Genomic DNA, 19,109 nt, shown 5'->3' with positions numbered 1-19,109 from the left:
TAGGGTTGCCACCCGGCTGGTATTTTACCTGCCTAGCCGGTAAGACACCTAAAAAGGCAGGTATTACAAATTTACTGGCAATGAAGCTGCCGGTAAATTTGTAATAACCTTAACAAGACCCCTTGGCCTGCCCCCAATCCACTGGATTGTTCTCCTTCTGGAGATCTCTTCGAGACTACGAGCCCCTTTTTACATCACGGACCGCCCCTTTTTGTTCCCGCCCCCCCAGCCGGTAAAATTTTTAAGAAAAGGTGGCAACCCTACCCACCACCCGGGAGGCCATATCAGGCACATATCTATTAGTTTTATGTACATTGATTCATAAAACTTTAACTATTTGATGCAAGGGGCCTTTAATGCTAGTTGCAAATTTCCTATTCTCAGATGCATATCTTTGAGCAGTGAGCACACAAAGCAAGGTTGCACTGGGAAGTAAACACACTGATTAAATCTAATGGCAAACATGGTGATTGCATTTGGACTGCTGTTGGAGTTTGGAACTCTGAACCGGGTTTGTTGTGGTCACACTATCTGCACGCAAATTCAAGTTTATGCACTATTTATCTTGGTACATAACTGCCCAATCAGTTTATATCTTGCCCGAGCAATAAATTAAATATGCAATTAAGCAAAAAAATTGCTTGTTTTACAGATGATGTTCTGGCATCAGTAAGACACTGGCCAAGGACCTCATCAGGCCATAGATCCAGTCCTTGATCAATAGGTCTGCATCGGCCCATCTTTTGATTCAATCGGCATGATTTTCCCTGTTGGATTGTCAAACTGAGCTATGTGTGACGGCTTCATGAAGCTTTCATTCGTAAGGGAATAGAAGAAGAAGCGGCAGCTTTTATTATGCTGTGTAAAATGAAAAATGTCAATGCTAGTTTTACAGCTGTTATTTACACTGCACAATACACTGCTTCAGACCGTTGTAAGTTCTGGCAGAAGTTGCTCAAAGAAAAAGCAAACCAACAAAATGATGCAATTTTTACACCGTTTTTTACATGGCGATGCCTGATGAATTATTCTGCTGTTTTTTTACTCCACACAATAAATCTGCCCCTTTATGTAGGATGATTTACTATCAAAAAAAATAAGGAAAAAAAGGAGCATGGGTATATTATTTAAAAAAAAATAGAAATTTAAGAGAGGATAGGGTATTCGCTATTAGCAGAAATAATTTTGCAAAGACAATTTAGAACAAAATCAATTGTCAAGCCCACAAAAATACAAACCCAAATAAAATGAAATCTTACTACTCTTGCCAACTGCATGGATATCGATTTCTCTCTGTTTGGTGGGTCCACTCAATACACTGTTCATTTATTTTCCTATCTGCCCATGCACTTTTCTGCTCTTCATAACTTTTTCCGTAAAGTCTCAGCTTAGCATTTTTTTTCTACTTCAGAGTTTTCTTATCCCAGTCCACCTTCTTTTTGACATTATTTCTCACTGCTGTTCTTCTTATCCAGGAAGTTTAGAGACTGCTAAATAAATAAATGTACGTCACAGTTTAAACTTTTTATTTAAATAAAACTCATAAGCCCAGCTGATAAATTACATGGCTTTCTTGTCTGCCCCAAGCTTTACTCTAACCCCATAGGGGAGCTGGGTTCTCAAACATTGTCCCTTGAATGCAAAGTATTTAATCCTTCTCATGCTATGGGGTTGGACTGTGCATGTTCTGCATCCCAGCACATCATGACAAGGATTAGTAAAAGTATGTCCGTGGCAGTCGATCTCGAATTCTTGCTGTGAAATGGAATTTTCTCAATTACATACAAAATGATTTTCACTTCAAATCCAAGCACATTTCTGATTACAAGTGATGTATCTGAAGATCTCTTGTCATTGCATCAAAGGAGTAATTTAAAGAACTCCTCAAGTTCTCCTCTGATTCCACAAGTCATTGCAGTATTTTAGGCTTTTCTACAGTCTTCTTCCCCAGAATGAAAACATGAAGAACGTGACATCTCTGCAATGACCACAGCTGCTTGAGTAGCTTTTCAGATTCAAGGGATAAGTGATGAAGACACTTAGCCAAATCCAAACTTGAACTGCAGTCATATCTGCTGTGCAAGGGGCTTCTCATAAAAAGTGAAGCTGACAACCCGAGTTAAGTGGCATTTCCTGTTCTAACACATATTGTTGCAGAGAGGTGCAGAAATATGCCCTAGTGCAGCTTTGTATATTCAGAAAGAGCACAAATATTCATTAGGAGTTTGCCTCTGATTGATGGGCTCTATAATAAATACAAAGAAATTAAAAATAGTGCTAACAATATCATGGGGAGAGGGTAACCCCACAGCAGGCCTTCCCAATATCCAGCACTTCCTTTTAACAAGTCCTACTTTTGGCCCTAAGGTGAGAAAAATACCTTCACGACTATTTTCAGCAGTGACGGTTTTTAAACTTTTGGAATCTTTCATAAATAATACTAAAGAAAAAAAATGTTGTTGAAAATGGATGCTTTCCATACAGCAGAAGGGAGGTAATTACCCATAAAAAAAAAAAATGAAATATAAGAAACCAAAAAAAAAAAAAATGAAAAGCAGAAAGCAAAATAGCTTGTTTTGTTTCTATTATCACTCAGCAGATCAAAGTGGTTGCATATGTCCTGACCCATTGTGGGACGGAGGCAGCTCTGGTCTTCTGGAAGCTTTTGGGTAATCGTTTTTACACCAAGTAATGTTGTTTGTACAGAGCAAACCCTTGTGCTCACTGTGGTTGCTGAACTTCTTGTTGTTGTTGGGGTTGCTCTGGCTGTGGAGGTGGTGGGTCCTGAGGTGCTGCTCTTGGAGCTGGTGTTGGGGGTCTTAAAACAACTTGAGGCTGCCTTTGTCGATATGCAATGACTGTCCCAAGCAGCAGAGCGATGATGGTCATAAGGTACAAGTCCCACTCTGGCCCCAGCAACTGGTCCATATCCAACTGGGACACCATTTCTTTAACCTGATGCAGTGGCAAGTTAAAGAGAATTACATCAGAAAGAACTTAAAGCATCAAAACAACCGTTTTGGTTTTGCAGCAACTTTGCAGTGTAGAACATCAAAACGTACATAACTTTTTCATTCGACTTTTATTCTGCTCGCAAAGTAAGCAAAGCTTATCATCCATAGATATTATGATAAAGATAACGACAACACTGATCATTTTATTTATCTATAGCTCAGATTACCAGTGCAAAAACCTTTACCCTCTGCACTGGTTTGTTAGCAGGAGTCCATTATGCAGGGGAATGATCTCTGCACTGGTAATCTAATCATCTAGCTCGAAACATGGAGTAGCTTCAAATTTCCTGTTTGCCCAGAGATTTTATACGATTAAAAAAATAGGCAAAAAGTATGTTGAGGAGAATCCCTATTCTCAAGTTCAAAACAAAGGTATATTGCCCCTTTAAAGAGGACCCGTCACCCAAACAATTATTCAAAATCCTATTTTATCACATTAATCAAGCAAAATGAACTATGAATGCTTTAATAAAATGTTTTAAATGTTTAATTGCAACACTGCGGTCGATTGACAATCTTGAAAGGAGTCTTTTGCTCACTGAGCAGGACCTAGCGGGGTCAGATAGTTTGGGGGGAACAGAACAGCAGCAGGATGTTGAGGCAGCTAGCTGGGTGACAGTTAGAAAATCTAAGGTGGGCAAAAGGAAAATGGAGGCTGATCCGGAGATTATACATCGCAACAAATTTGCCAGATTGTGTGAAGATGATGGGAGTATGAACTCTGGATTGGCAATTCTAGATGGGGCTGATCTCTCTAACAGCCGGGAGACCAGTTTCTCTAGTAGTGGTGGGGGGGGGAGAGTAGAGTCAGGCCTAAGCAGATTGTGGTTGTAGGGGACTCAATTATTAGGAAAGTGGATAGGGTAATTTGTCGTCCGGATCGCTACAACCGAACAGTTTGCCGTCTACCTGGTGCCAGGGTTCGGCATGTGGTTGAACGGATAGACAAATTATTGGGTGGGGCTGGGCACGACCCAGCTGTCTTAGTGCATATCGGTACTAATGACAAAATAAATGGTAGATGGAAGACCTTAAAGAATGATTTCAGGGATCTAGGCTCTAAGATCAAGGAAAGGTCTTCCAATGTAATCTTTTCTGAAATTTTGCCTGTGCCACGTGCAAGTTTAGGAAAACAGCGGGAGTTTAGGGAGCTTAATGCGTAGCTCAAGTCTTGGTGCAGGAAGGAAGGGTTTGGGTTCCTAGAGCACTGGGCTGACTTTTCGTTGGGGTACAACCTATACAGCCGTGACGGTTTGCACCTCAATGGAAGGGGGTCCGCGGTGCTAGGGGAAAGAATGGCTAAGAGGTTGGAGGAGTGTTTAAACTAGACAAGGGGGGGGGGGTGAGATAAAGGATTATGGGGAAGCTAGTGTAGACGGGGCAGTGGGGTTAGTAAGGGGTCATGGGGGAGGAGTGAGGGGGGCATACAGTTTACCAGCTAAGGAGGTCCCTCTGTTACAAGGAAAACAGAATAATACTAACTTAACGTATAATTCTTCACTAAGTAATGCACATTTCAAAAGTAAAAGTAGTAACCTCCGCTGTATGCTGGCAAATGCACGGAGTTTGTCAGGTAAAATGGGAGACCTAGAATTAATTGCATGCTCTAAAAATTATGATATAATAAAATTATGATATAATCACTGAGACCTGGTGGGATGAAACATGTGACTGGATTGTGAATTTAAATGGTTACAGCCTTTTTAGGAGGGACAGAGGGATTAAAAAGGGTGGAGGAGTGTGTTTGTATGTAAAGCCTGAATTAAAGCCATGCGCTAAAGAAATAACAATAGCTGGCACTGGTGAGGGTGTAGAATCACTCTGGGTAGAGATTTCGACTGGGCAAAAGGTATCAAAAAGAATTATCATTGGTGTATGCTATAAACCACCTCGTATAAGTGTCGAGTATGAAGCCCAGCTACTCTTGCAGATACAAGCGGCTTCACAGCTGGGTCAAGTTGTTGCTATGGGTGACTTCAATTATCCAGACATTGACTGGGGTAATGGGGTTGCTAAGACAGAAAAAGCTAGTAGGTTTGTAAATATGCTGAATGACAACTTTTTATTCCAGCTCGTTCAAGAACCTACTAGGAATAACTCTCTTTTGGACCTTGTAATAACTAACAATACTGAACTCATCTCTAACATTTGTGTGGGTGAGCATTTAGGGAATAGTGATCATAACATGGTCTCCTTTGAGATTCTATTGCAGAAGCAATTCTATAAGGGAGTAACTAAAACACTAAATTTCAGACGTGCAAACTTTGACAGTATAAGGGCATCTCTGCAACATATTAAGTGGGAAATGCTTTTCACAGGGTTAAACACAGAACAAAAATGGGAAGTCTTTAAAATGCTGCTTAATAAATATACTTGTCAGTATATTCCACTTGTAAGCAAGGAACGTCGTTGCAAAGCAAAACCTTTTTGGTTCAATAGAAGCGTTGGTGTTGAGGTGGGTAAGAAAAGACGTGCTTTCAAGGCTTTCAAGTTAGCTGGTACAGCCGAAACATTTATAAGGTACAAGGAGGCCAATAAATCATGCAAAGAAGCTATAAGGCAAGCTAAAATTGCTATAGAAAAGGATATTGCAGCAAGCAGTAAAAAAAATCCAAAATTATTTTTTAAATATGTCAATAGTAAAAAAATGAAGCAGGAAGGGGTGGGACCCTTACTATCAGAGGGGGGTCAGCTGGTTGATGAAAACAAAATAAAAGCGCAGATTCTGAACTCGTATTTTTCATCTGTCTACACAAATGAAGAACCAGTAAGTGAAGGTTTCCTTCTTAACACTCCCAATTCTAGTAATACAACTAATGATGCATGGTTCACACATGAAGAAATTCAAAAGAGACTTGAACATGTTAAGATTAACAAAGGTCCAGGGCCAGATGGTATTCATCCCAGGGTAATTAGCGAGCTTAGCTCTGTGATTGCCAAACCTCTTTACTTAATTTTTCAGGATTCATTGAGATCTGGCATAGTGCCGAGAGACTGGCGAATTGCTAATGTGGTGCCTCTATTCAAAAAAGGATCCCGTTCTCAGCCTCAAAACTATAGGCCAGTTAGTCTGACGTCAGTATTAGGAAAGCTTTTCGAAGGGTTAATAAAGGATAAGATACTGGACTTCATAGCAAATCATAATACTATGAGTTTGTGCCAGCATGGTTTTATGCGTAATAGATCTTGCCAGACTAACTTAATTTCTTTTTACGAGAATGTAAGTAGAGACCTCGATTCTGGGATGGCAGGGGATGTGATTTACTTAGACTTTGCTAAAGCATTTGATACAGTGCCACACAAAAGGTTACTGGTTAAATTAAGGAATGTTGGCCTGGAACATAGTATTTGTACCTGGATAGAGAACTGGCTAAAAGATAGACTACAAAGAGTGGTGGTAAATGGAACATTTTCTAATTGGACCAGTGTTGTTAGTGGAGTACCGCAGGGCTCTGTACTAGGTCCCTTGCTTTTCAACTTGTTTATTAATGACCTGGAGGTGGGCATTGAAAGTACTGTTTCTATTTTTGCAGATGATACTAAATTGTGCAGAACTATAGGTTCCATGCAGGATGCTGCCACTTTGCAAAGTGATCTGTCTAAACTGGAAAACTGGGCAGCAAACTGGAAAATGAGGTTCAACGTTGATAAATGCAAGGTTATGCACTTTGGCAAAAATAATATAAATGCAAGTTATACACTAAATGGCAATGTGTTGGGAGTTTCCTTAAATGAAAAGGATCTAGGGGTCTTTGTAGATAACACGTTGTCTAATTCTGGGCAGTGTCATTCTGTGGCTACTAAAGCAAATAAAGTTCTGTCTTGCATAAAAAAGGGCATTAACTCAAGGGATGAAAACATAATTATGCCTCTTTATAGGTCCCTGGTAAGGCCTCATCTGGAGTATGCAGTGCAGTTTTGGACTCCAGTCCTTAAGAGGGATATAAATGAGCTGGAGAGAGTGCAGAGACTAAGTGCAACTAAATTGGTTAGAGGGACAGAAGACTTAAATTATGAGGGTAGACTGTCAAGGTTGGGGTTGTTTTCTCTGGAAAAAAGGCTTACACTTTACACTTTACAAGTACATTAGAGGACATTATAGACAAATGGCAGGGGACCTTTTTACCCATAAAGTGGATCACCGTACCAGAGGCCATCCCTTTAGACTAGAAGAAAAGAACTTTCATTTGAAGCAACGTAGAGGGTTCTTCACAGTCAGGACAGTGAGGTTGTGGAATGCACTGCCGGGTGATGTTGTGATGGCTGATTCAGTTAATGCCTTTAAGAATGGCTTGGATGATTTTTTCGACAGACATTGGGGCAGATTCACTAACTTCGAGTGAAGGATTCGAATGAAAAAAATTCGAATTTCGAAGTATTTTTTGGGTACTTCGACCATCGAATTGGTTAAATTCGTTCGAATTCGAACGAAATCGAACGATTCGAACGAAAAATCGTTCGACTATTCGACCATTATGGGGAAGGTCCCCATAGGCTTGCTAACCTTTTTTTGAATCGAAGGATTTTCCTTCGATCGTTGGATTAAAATCGTTCGAATCGTTCGATTCGAAGGATTTAATCGAAAAATCCTTCGATCGATCGATCGCAGGATTAGCGCTAAATCCTTCGACTTCGATATTCGAAGTCGAAGGATTTCAATTCGAGGGTCGAATTTCGAAGTATTTTTAACTTCGAAATTCGACCCTTAGTGAATCTGCCCCCTAATATCAAAGGCTATTGTGATACTAAACTCTATAGTTAGTATAGGTATGGGTATATAGAATTTTAATTAAAAGTAGGGAGGGGTGTGTGTATGGATGCTGGGTTTTCATTTGGAGGGGTTGAACTTGATGGACTTTGTCTTTTTTCAACCCAATTTAACTATGTAACTATGTAATTTGGACTTTTATTATACAGATTTGTGTGTCTGGGTGACAGGTCCACTTTAAAAAATATATTCACAATTAGGGCCTTGGTATGGTTAAATATTATGGTGGACTGGTTTAGGAAGAATAACAATACAATTTAATCTTTTGTACAGAGACAACCTGATAGCAGCAAACTGCTTTACCGTTTCTTACTAGACTTCCTACTACATTAGCAGCTCATAACCAATAAGAAAGGTGTCATGAGAACGGTAGACTTTTGAAAGCACAAACACTTTGTCTCCTATAGGCCATTAAACCTGGAACTATATAGATAAAACATGTATATCTACAAGCAGAGGTACCAGCTTCTAGCAGTTTGTGTTGCTGAACTATTGTCTTGGCTGCTACAGGATTCTGCATGTGTTAAACCTGAAGTATACATTGCTCCAATTCCCCCTTTCAGAAACAGAGCCATTTTGCATTATCCATGTCAGTTTAGCTTGTTTTGAAAGCATACATATCTGTAGGGTAAACGTCTCTGTTCCAGACAGGGGTTTATGTGGGGCTTGTGCTAATGCTACAAGAAGATATTGAGTTATATTGGTGAAAAAATGGTTAGGGTTTATAAAATTGGGATCATTTGGAAGTACAGGGGCTGCAGAGAGGGAAACAATGTGCTCCATTTTGTGCCAAGTACCATAGGGCTCCAGTGACACCATTGCTTTCATTGGGCACATAGAAGTAGATAGGCCAAAGGAGTGGGAAATTGAAAGTAGGCTTGGAAGTTTGGGGGAATGTATTAAGTTCTAGAAGATCGTCATTACTTATGAATTCATTGTAAATGGTCAACATCCATTCAGTGGGGTATAGTCACCATTAAAGCTATATTGAGCAAAATCAACAAGATTATAGATTAATCTTTTTAAATTGTAAGGAATAACAAGCTTACTCACACACCAACCAGCTTTGTGAACTAGCAACCAATGAGCATCAGTTAGTTTGTTTCTATATTAGAAATATGCAAGCATCAATGATTTTAATGCCTAGAGTACTTACATTCATATCATGCAGAAACTCGAGAGCATAAAGCATCCCAAGTTTACACAGCGCTAGAAACACTGGCACCTGAGCATCCGGACTGGCTTCAGCAGCCATATCATAGAAACGCTTAGCAAGATGGATGTCCTGTGAAAAGGAAAAAAAAAACAAACAGATTTTGCTAAAATTAAGAACACATGGAAAGCATATATGTTGACGATTCAATTAAAGTGATACTGACATGTGCCTATAAAAATCATAGGAACGCGTCTGTATCGAGGAGGTGCCGACCCCCAGGCCCGCAAACCTTCGCAAAGCAGACCCTCCTACATTGCTCCTACACTATCTTCTGTGGTTGTTTCAGTCACGCTGGGCTGGTGCGATCCTTCCATAGGCTGATTACAAATGAAAACAGGAAGGAAGGAAGGATCGCTCTGCCCGAGCCCAGCATCACTGAAACAACCACAGAAAAACCATTAGCAGTGTCAGAGGGTCGGCTTCATGAAGGTTTACGGGCAGCTTTTAGAGGAAAATATTTCTTTGATACGGACACGTTCCTATGAGTTTTATAGGAACGGGTCGGTATCGCTTTGATATAAAGTGCTTTATTAAACTCACAATTTACTTATTGCACAATATTTGTTTACAACGCATCCAAAAAGCAGTAACAAAACATCTCAAATGTGTGAACTTTACCTTTTTGTGTATTAGCATTAAAACTGTGCCAAACATTCTTATGCCCAAAAGCACCATTTTAGGCTCTAAACAGATGCTCATATTTTGCAGTATAACACAGGTATGGGGTCGGTTATCTTAATGTTCTAAACCTGGGGATTTCCAGGGTCTATCTGTAATTTAAATCTCCATACCTTATGTCTACTAAACAATTATTTAAATATTAAACCAAAAGAATAGTTTTGCCTCCAAATAAGTATTAATAATACCTTAGCTGCGCAATATGTTTGCGCTCTAAAAATACATGTTTATAATAATTACAAGGTACAGTCTTCTTATTACAAGGAAACAATTTTTAAAATTTTGAATTATTGGATTAAAAAATATGGAGTCTATAGGTGATGGCCTTCCCGTAATTCAGAGTATTCTGGACAACCGGGTTCCGCATAATTGATTCCGCATCTGCATATGGATTAATAAACACAGAAGTACAAATACTGCTCTTTAGAAACACATAGCAAGTTACAGCACTCCATAATGAGATAACAATCACCTGCTTGATTCCCAGGCCCTTCTCGTGCATATATCCCAGGTTGAACATGGCTTGGGCGCTGTGTTGCTGTTCAGAGGCCAGGCGGTAATGAATAAATGCCGTCTCGTAGTCAATATCAGTTCCGTAGCCATAGAAATGATAATCGCCTAACTTAATCCTGGCAAGGGTATAACCTAAATGAGAATTAAGTGGATAGGTCATGTTAAAAATGGTGATTTCTAAGTTTTGCAATTCATACATGTCTTTGTTACTACATAGTGGAGCACTGAAATTTATATACCCACAGGTGAACATGTATGTGTGCATAAACAAAAAAACACCAAAACCCCCCAAATCCCATGAATGCCAGTAATATTGGGTAAAGATGGTGTATTTATCAAGCAATTGTATTGCCGCCTGAATTTCCCATCAACTTGACTGGGTTACACCATGATTGAAGTAACCTGGCAATAATGGAGTAAATCAAAGTACACACCTTTATAAATACCACAACTTGAGGTTATTAATTAATCGTTTTATAGATTGAGATGGCAACTAGTCATATGTAAAGAAATCTGCCATTTATTTTTACTGCTGGTTTCCAGAGTTCATTCTAAATGGACCCAATGTTCATCTAATGAAAGATATATATATAGATAGATAGATATATATATCTATATATCTATATATATATATACAGCGTGGAGTCGGTGCACTCAGAGCACAAAATGGATGCCTCGGTGCTGGAACTAAACAACAATAGTATGCAAGTTTCAAAAAAGGTCCGCACACACAGGACTTAGGTGAGTAAGAAAAAATATTGTTTATTCAACGTTTCGGCCCAGTCACTTGAGCCGTCCTCAAGGACTTGTAGCACCATTTCTACAGAGAAATGGTACAACATTTTGTGGAATGATGAAAGCAAGATCATTTGTTTTGGATCTAGGGGATGCAGACAGTTTGTCAGACGACCCCCAAACAGAGAACTCAAGTCAGTGAAGCAGGTGGCACAAGCATCATGATATGGGGATGTTTCTCATACTATGGTGTTGGGTCTATGTGTCGTATACCAGGGATCATGGATCAGTTTCAATACATCAAAATAGTAGCAGAGGTCATGTTGCCTTATGCCGAAGAGGAAATGCCCTTGAAATGGGTGTTTCAACAACACACTGACCCCAAACACACAAGTAAATGAGCAACATCTTGGTTTCAGACCAACAACATTGATGTTATGGAGTGACCAGCCCAATCCCTGGACCTTAATCCAATAGAAAACTTGTGGGGTGACATCAAAAATGCTGTTTTTGAGGCAAAACCAAGGAATGCAAAAGAATTGCGGAACTTTGGGATTAATTGAAATTACTATTGAGTATAACACACACTGATGAATTTTAAAATCATGGATTGTTTTGGATATTTGGATATTTATTGGACCTATAGGTTGAATCATAAGGAATAATTTTGATTGCGCGTGACACTGGGTGATCTGGTTCACTTTAAAGGTATGGGGAGCTATGACTAAATTGAGAGCTATAGTTCCATTGTGGTTATCAAAGTAACAGAAAAAAAACGTCTTCTAAGGGGCTGCAATACGGATTCAGTGGGTGTTTTATATGATACACCGATGATTTTTAGGAGTCTTTTTAACTAGTTATGTTTGTGATATCAAAGGCTATATGTGCACTTTAATAATAATAAGTATGATAATAACATTGGCACCACATGTGTAATAATGGATATTGCACTGATTGGTTGTTAGGGGTATAAAAAGTGTGTTTCACTTCCTGTTCACTATCCTGATGACGGTCCCATGTGGACCGAAACGCGTCGATATGGAGATTTTTTATGAAAATTCTGTGCCGCGAGTGCTTTCTACTATTGCACTGTGTGTGTTTTAAGAAGTCCTGAGAGTAAGGACCTTATTGCATTTTGGGTTATATATATATATTGAAATTATAAGGATTTTCACTTTTTAAAACACACTGCTATTATTCTAAATACCCTATCCCATAAAAACAAAAAACATTATTGCCCCTCACTCTTTTGTAGCTTTGGGAGATCCCACTGGTGAATGCTGACCATGGGTGACTAGGGAATATGGAAATTGCTAAATACTTTCTGTTTCCTGGTCACTTTCCTTGGCAGCATTCACCAGGGATTGACCACCCTATTTGGTCATCTTTTTATGGAGAATACGGGGAAGGAGCATTAGAACCTTTAACCTATTAGTGGGAGGTCCTGTCCATGGGTTGCAGTGTAGCTTAACCAAACTGTGAATGTTGACATTGAAAGTGACCAGGAAACCGCAGTTACAGTAAATAAGTAACCATTTCCTTTTTTTATTTGTAGCTGTAATTAAGGGATAATTATTAAGCCTCGTTTTTGCGTTTAAAGAAAGATAAGCTCTTTTCCTCTTTATACAGGTGTATACCGCAGACTTAACAAACCTTATTATCTGCACAATAGCCTAATATCTACAGTACTTACAACTAATGCACATAATGAACTGGAACTTTATTAAGCTCCTCACATTTATAGTTATAATTATATAATATCTGATTTTACATTATTATATTTTGAATTGAAGACCATGCTAACCTACACAAAGAATTATAACGTTTAATGTAGGATTGGAGGCTGACCTTGTGAGGCTGCCCGATTCCAGTGTAGAAGAGCTCTGGGAAACGTTTCATTCTCTCCAAATATAGCTGCTTCTTCTGCAGGAAATATGACAGTCACAGTTAGAAATATCTCTCTCAGTCACAAAGGCACTGACACAGGACAAGTGTAAAGTATTTTGAATGTCCCAACATCCTACTCTCTTACTCTGGTCTAGGATGAAAGCCGCATTGCTCTGGGCCACCTCGTATCCCTGTTCAGCCAGAAGAAGGTACTGCACTGCTGCTGTATTGGCATTGCCATTCTTGTAGCCGTTATATGCAGTCATAAGCCTCTCTGACCAACGCCCACGCTCGCACACATTCTTAAACAACTAGATGAAGGGAGCATCAAGAAAATGTTGTTAGTTAAGCAAGAAAAAAACGTAATGCATTCTCACCTAGAGTAAATTAAAGTGTAAAGTTTGTATTTATTTCTGAATGCCCTTACATAATCTGCTACCATGTAAACTGCAGTTACTTAGTAAGTGGCGGGGGTTGAATGTAGGGATGCACCAAATCCACTTTTTTGGATTCGGCCGAACCCCCGAATCCTTCGCAAAAGATTCGACCGAACCCTAATTTTCATATGCAAAAAAGGCCGAATCTTGGCCGAATCCTGGATTCGGTGCATCCCTAGTTGAATGCTTCACAAAACAACTGATGGGAAAAAACTAAGACCTGTAGAACACAGATGACTGTACTGGATACACTCTACAGTAAAATAAATTCCTGCTTGACGGTACTAATGTCTGCTATAGGCAGAGCTTTCGTAGAAGTGTATGCAAAACTACAGAATCACTGCAATCACGAATGCTCATGTGACATAGACCTTATAGAATTCCTCTGCTGTTTAATAAAATAAAATGTCATCTTTGGGTTTTGTTATAAACATCTTCAGGCAAGTAGAAAAATACAACACTGCAAGAAAGAATCCGGCCTTCTGCCTCACAAGATAACGTTTTAGTCGAAAAGAGGTTAAACTGCTGAAATTCTGAGGCAGCTCCCCTTAAATGTACAGCTAAACACTAAATCATTCTTAAAAGGGGTTATTCACCTTTTGAGTTTACTGTTAGGGGCACATTTACTTTTGGTCGAATATGGAGGGTTAATTAACCCTCGATATTTGACCCTCGAAGTAAAATCCTTCGACTTCGAATATCGAAGTCGAAGGATTCACCGCAAATGCTTCGACCGAACGATCGAAGAAAAAATCAAACGATTAAATCCTTCGAATCGAACGATTCAAAGGATTTTAATCCATCGATCGAAGGCTTTTCCTTTGATCAAAAAAAGCTTAGAAAGCTTATGGGGACCTTCCCCATAGGCTAACATTGGTGCTCGGTAGATTTTAGGTGGCTAAGTAGGTAATCTACGTTTTTTTTAAAGAGACAGTACTTCAACTATCGAATGGTCGAATAGTTGAACGATTTTTAGTTCAAATCTTTTGTGTCGTAGTCGAAGGTCGAAGTAGCCAATTCGATGGTCGAAGTAGCCAAAAAAAACCTTTGGAATTCAAAGTTTTTTTCCTTCTAATCCTTCACTCCAGCTAAGTAAATGTGCCCCCATGTATGATGTATAGAGAGATACTCTGAGACAATTTGCAATTGGTTTTCATTATTTGTGGTTTTGGAGTTATTTAGCAGCTCTCCAGCTTGAAATGTTGGGTGCAAATTACCCTAGCAACCATGCATTAATCTGAATATAAGACTGGAATATGAATAGAAAGAGGAGTAATCAAAAAGTAACAATAACAATACATTTGAAGCCTTACAGAGCATTTTTTTTTAGATGGGGTCAGTGGAAAGAATCCTAATTTGCATATGCATATTAGGGGTGGGAAGGGAAAAACATTTGTACTTCCTTGTTTTGTGACAAAAAGTCACGCAACTTTCCTGCCCGTACCTAATTTGCATGTGCAAATTAGGATTCGGATTGGCCGGGCAGAAGGATACGGCCGAATCCTGCTGAAAAAGGCCGAATCCTGGATTCGGTGCATCCCTAAAATAAACATTGAAGACCAATTGAAAAGTTGCCTAGGATTGGCAATTCTACAAAATATTATACGTTAGTTCAAAGGTGAACCACCCCTATAAACTATTAGTTTGATATTGCTTCTAAAGAACACTACCAGTAGAAAACACATACTTTGTTTAACAATGTAAAAAAGATTTGCACCTACCTCAACAGCAGTGTGGCAAGATCTCATCACTCCTGTGCCAGTCGCATGCATCTGGGCAAGGTTGTAGAAAGCCAAAATGTGCCCTCCTTGTGATGCCAGGTTAAAATATTTCAGGGCTTGTTTGTAATCTTTCTTTACGCCAATGCCATCTGTAAAACAACCAGGGTTCAACAATTAAATTCCACTTTCACTACCAACAAAAGTTTCACTAAAATAGTTTATTGCAGTTAAAAGTATTCACAACTCATTGAGTAATTCTGAGCGACAAACGTTTTAAGATGTTACATATTCTTGATGACAATATTTAATACTGCATATATAAACATAGGATTTGTCACATGAGAAACAGACAAATCCGCAACAGAAATTACTATAATCATTAGATACTTTAACTCTTGTGTGGCTGAATTGGTGCTCTTGTGACTTTATTAAACTTTGTGCTAGGGATGCAACGAATCCAGGATTCGGTTCGGGATACGGCCTTTTTCAGCAGGATTCGGCTGAATCCTTCTGCCTGGCCGAACCGAATCCTAATTTGCATATGCAAATTTGCAATTGCAAATTATGGGCGGAGAGGGAAATCGTGTGACTTTTTGTCACAAAACAAGGAAGTTAAAAATGTTTTCTCTGTCGTCTAAAGGGGGACACAGGGACTCTTGGGTTTAAGCTCCACCCTCCAGGAGGCAGGACACTATTAATAAAATTAAAGTTAAGGGGGCGTGCCCATATAGTGGCTTAACCCCACATGCTGTAGCATTCCTTCAGTTTTAAAAGTGTCCTGCTTCAAGCCAGGAGCGATCTTCTCCAGCAGGGTCCCATATTACACCACAATCCGGGACTGTTCGCTTTGACGGGATGGCTGTTGAGGCGGCCATCTGGAGACGAAAGGGTATAGCGGACGATGTGATTGCCACTATGCTGAAGTCACTCAAAGCTACGTCTTCTAAAGCCTACCACAGGGTTTGGCGCAGCTACTGGAACTGGTGCGAGGAATCAAAGTTTTCCTTCCATGAATGCAATATTCCCAGGATCTTATCCTTTCTACAGCGAGGTTTTCGACTCGGTCTGAAGCTCAGTTCCTTGAAGGTCCAAGTATCTGCCCTCTCTGTCCTTTTCCAGTCTCGTCTAGCCCTAGACGATTCAGTCCGCACCTTCCTACAGGGAGTACAACATATCGTTCCACCTTATCGATCACCAGTCCCTGGATGGGATCTCAACCTCGTTTTGGAGGCTCTCCTTGACCCTCCCTTCGAACCTCTGGGAGTCGTCTCTGAACAGTGGCTTACCTGGAAAACTGCCTTCCTTGTTGCCATTTCATCTGCTCGCAGGGTATCGGAAATAGGTGCCTTATCTTGTGATCCGTCTCTGCTGGTTTTCCATAAGGACAAGGCAGTCCTGAGGACTGTGCCTTCCTTCCTGCCTAAGGTCGTGTCATCGTTTCACGTGAACCAGGAGATTGTGGTTCCATCTCTCTGTCCAGAACCCAAGAATGACAAGGAACGGAGATTTCACAGTCTGGATGTGGTCAGAGCACTTCGCTGGTACCTTGACCGTTCTAAATCATATCGGCGCTCTCAAGCCCTTTTTGTCATTCCGTCCGGGCCTCGGAGGGGCCTGTCAGCTTCCAAGACTACCATCGCACGTTGGATCAGAGAAACCATCAGACAAGCCTACCTAGCTAAGGGCAGAACTCCTCCTACAAATGTTCGAGCTCACTCCACACGATCCTTGGGTGCTTCCTGGGCTTGGCGCAACTCGGCCTCCTTGGACCAGATCTGCAGAGCAGCCACCTGGTCTTCGGTTCATACATTCACTAAATTCTACAGACGGGACACGTTCTCATCAGCGGAAGCCGCTTTCGGCCGCAAAGTACTACACACTGTGGTACAGTAACGTGTCTTTACCTTATCTGAATTCGCTCCCACCCTGCTGTCTGGGGCTGCTTTGTTAAGTCCCCAAGAGTCCCTGTGTCCCCCTTTAGACGACAGAGAAAACAGGATTTTTTGATACTCACCGTTAAATCCTTTTCTCTGTAGTCGATAGGGGGACACAGGGCTTCCCAACCCTGAGCGAAATGTTGACCACTTGGTCTTATGGAATCGTTTTGCAAGTTGAGTATTGATACAGTTTATCTTTCAGCAGTCTCTTTGGTACCAACTGAAGGAATGCTACAGCATGTGGGGGTTAAGCCACTATATGGGCACGCCCCCTTAATTTTAATTTTATTAATAGTGTCCTGCCTCCTGGAGGGTGGAGCTTAAACCCAAGAGTCCCTGTGTCCCCCTATCGACTACAGAGAAAAGGATTTAACGGTGAGTATCAAAAAATCCTGTTTTCCCCTTCCCACCCCTAATATGCAAATTAGGATTCGGGTTCGGTATTCAGCCAAATCCTTCGTGAAGGATTCGGGGGTTAAGCTGAATCCAAAATAGTGTATTCGGTGCATCCCTACTCTGTGCACAATAAGCAAAAGGACAACAATAACCGTTTATCAAATGTTTATAACCCATGACATAAAATGTGATCAAAGTAATCCAATAAATGCTGGGGGAGGGAACTGGTCTTCACATAAACTGTCAAAGCTTAGTTTCCCTAATGCCTCCCAAATTCTAACTGTCCAATGATTGCTTTATTATAACCTATCTGTACATCTATATCAACAAGGTATATATATCCATCAGCCATTATAACATTTATACTTGCTTGTGCTGAAATTAGCTATGTGACCAGATAATAATAAAAAGTGGAACCTAATGACCGTGAGCTTACAGAAAGACAATTAAGATAACAAGGGTTATTAAGTAATGAAAGTTGCTTATTTATACTGATGTATATGGAGTAAGCAAATATTAATCAACAAAAAGAAAATATGATATGGTATTAGCAATAGAAGACCTTGTAACGGGCAGCTAGAGAGAGATCTCTCCAGGCTATCGAATGCTCCTGTATTCTGTGATTGATCAATTAAAGAGATACTGACACCAGAAATTAAACCTTTTTTTACATCTATCATAATATTGTCTTTGCATGCTATCTATAATGTTGCCATAAAAGTATTTACAGATGCTTTTACATTACCTATCTGATCCCCATGTTCCTCTATTAGGGGGCTGCCATATTTGAGTTTCAGCAGCCTGTTAGCATTAGAAACTCTTAAGCTGGCCATACAGAGAGATCCGCTTGTCTGGAGATGTTGCCACCTTGAGGTGGGCGATATTGGGATCTCTCTGTGTATGGCCATAATGCACGGAACACACAATCCGACTGGATTTTTAAGGTGGTTTTAGACAAATTCGGCACTGCTCGTGTACAGGGCTTCCGACGGGTCTTCCCGATCTATATCTGGCCCCAATATTGATCGGGAAGGTTTAATTTTTCCGCCAAACGACACGTCGGAGGCCATTGCTCCTCGTAATCCAATCGTTCGGCCCTAGGGCAGAACGTTCGGATTACCCCGATATAGCCAGGCTGTTGGCGGACATATCGGTGAAAGATCCGATCATTTGCGGATGTCGCCAGACGAGCGGATCTCTTCATGTATGGCCAGCTTTAGTCCTGCCCGATCGACATTTGGATGACTTTCGGCAAGATATCGCTCGGGAAGCCCGTCGGAGGGCCACATACATAGGCCAATAAGCTGCCGACTCGGTCTGTCTGCAGCTTTTATCGGCCTGTGTATTGCCACCTTAACGGAAATGTTTAGAAGGGAAAGTCAGGTTGGCAAAACAGTCAGGTTCAGGAACTTCAAGTAACACTTACAAAAGCAGCCCTATGAGTGAAAAATGATCAACATAAGCCATAGGTAACTTTTGATATACTTTAATATTTTGAAGTTCTTCGCACTCCCACTCTCTATGTACCACTATGTATGTTTAAATAAAGCCACTTATTGATATTAATCCTACTGCCTCCCATGGATATGTCTACCTGCGCTGCCAGCATTTTGTTGGATGCATTTAATATTTTGAATAATATTTTTTTAGTGTCAGTATCACTTTAAGCTTCCTTCTCTGATGAAATCCTTATTGAGGCTCAGCTTATTGGGACTTAACAAAACTCACTATGAACTTGGGAAGGTAATATCAATCTTACTGTTGGGAAGGGACTCTGGTTAATAAGAGGAGTACAAATTTGCAATGG

At 40.3% G+C, this 19,109-nt stretch overlaps 1 protein-coding gene across 1 annotated transcript in view; it reads right to left on the bottom strand.

Moving 5' to 3' along the window:
* Positions 1–1,509: 1,509 nt before the first annotated feature.
* sel1l.S (SEL1L adaptor subunit of ERAD E3 ubiquitin ligase S homeolog) overlaps positions 1,510–19,109 on the bottom strand; it is a 40,033-nt gene continuing 22,433 nt past the window's right edge. The window contains exons 16-21 of the mRNA XM_041574401.1: positions 14,970–15,118; positions 12,957–13,122; positions 12,773–12,847; positions 10,149–10,321; positions 8,939–9,067; positions 1,510–2,955 (exon numbers count right to left, since the gene is read on the bottom strand). Of these exons, the coding sequence (XP_041430335.1) occupies positions 2,722–2,955; positions 8,939–9,067; positions 10,149–10,321; positions 12,773–12,847; positions 12,957–13,122; positions 14,970–15,118 (926 nt within the window). The 3' untranslated portion in view covers positions 1,510–2,721. The remainder of the gene's footprint in view (positions 2,956–8,938; positions 9,068–10,148; positions 10,322–12,772; positions 12,848–12,956; positions 13,123–14,969; positions 15,119–19,109) is intronic.

This window comes from Xenopus laevis, chromosome 8S (assembly GCF_017654675.1).
Source record: "Xenopus laevis strain J_2021 chromosome 8S, Xenopus_laevis_v10.1, whole genome shotgun sequence".
Lineage (NCBI taxonomy): Eukaryota > Metazoa > Chordata > Amphibia > Anura > Pipidae > Xenopus > Xenopus laevis.
The sequence above is the reverse complement of the archived record's forward strand: the minus strand, read 5'-3'. Positions and strand labels throughout refer to the sequence as shown.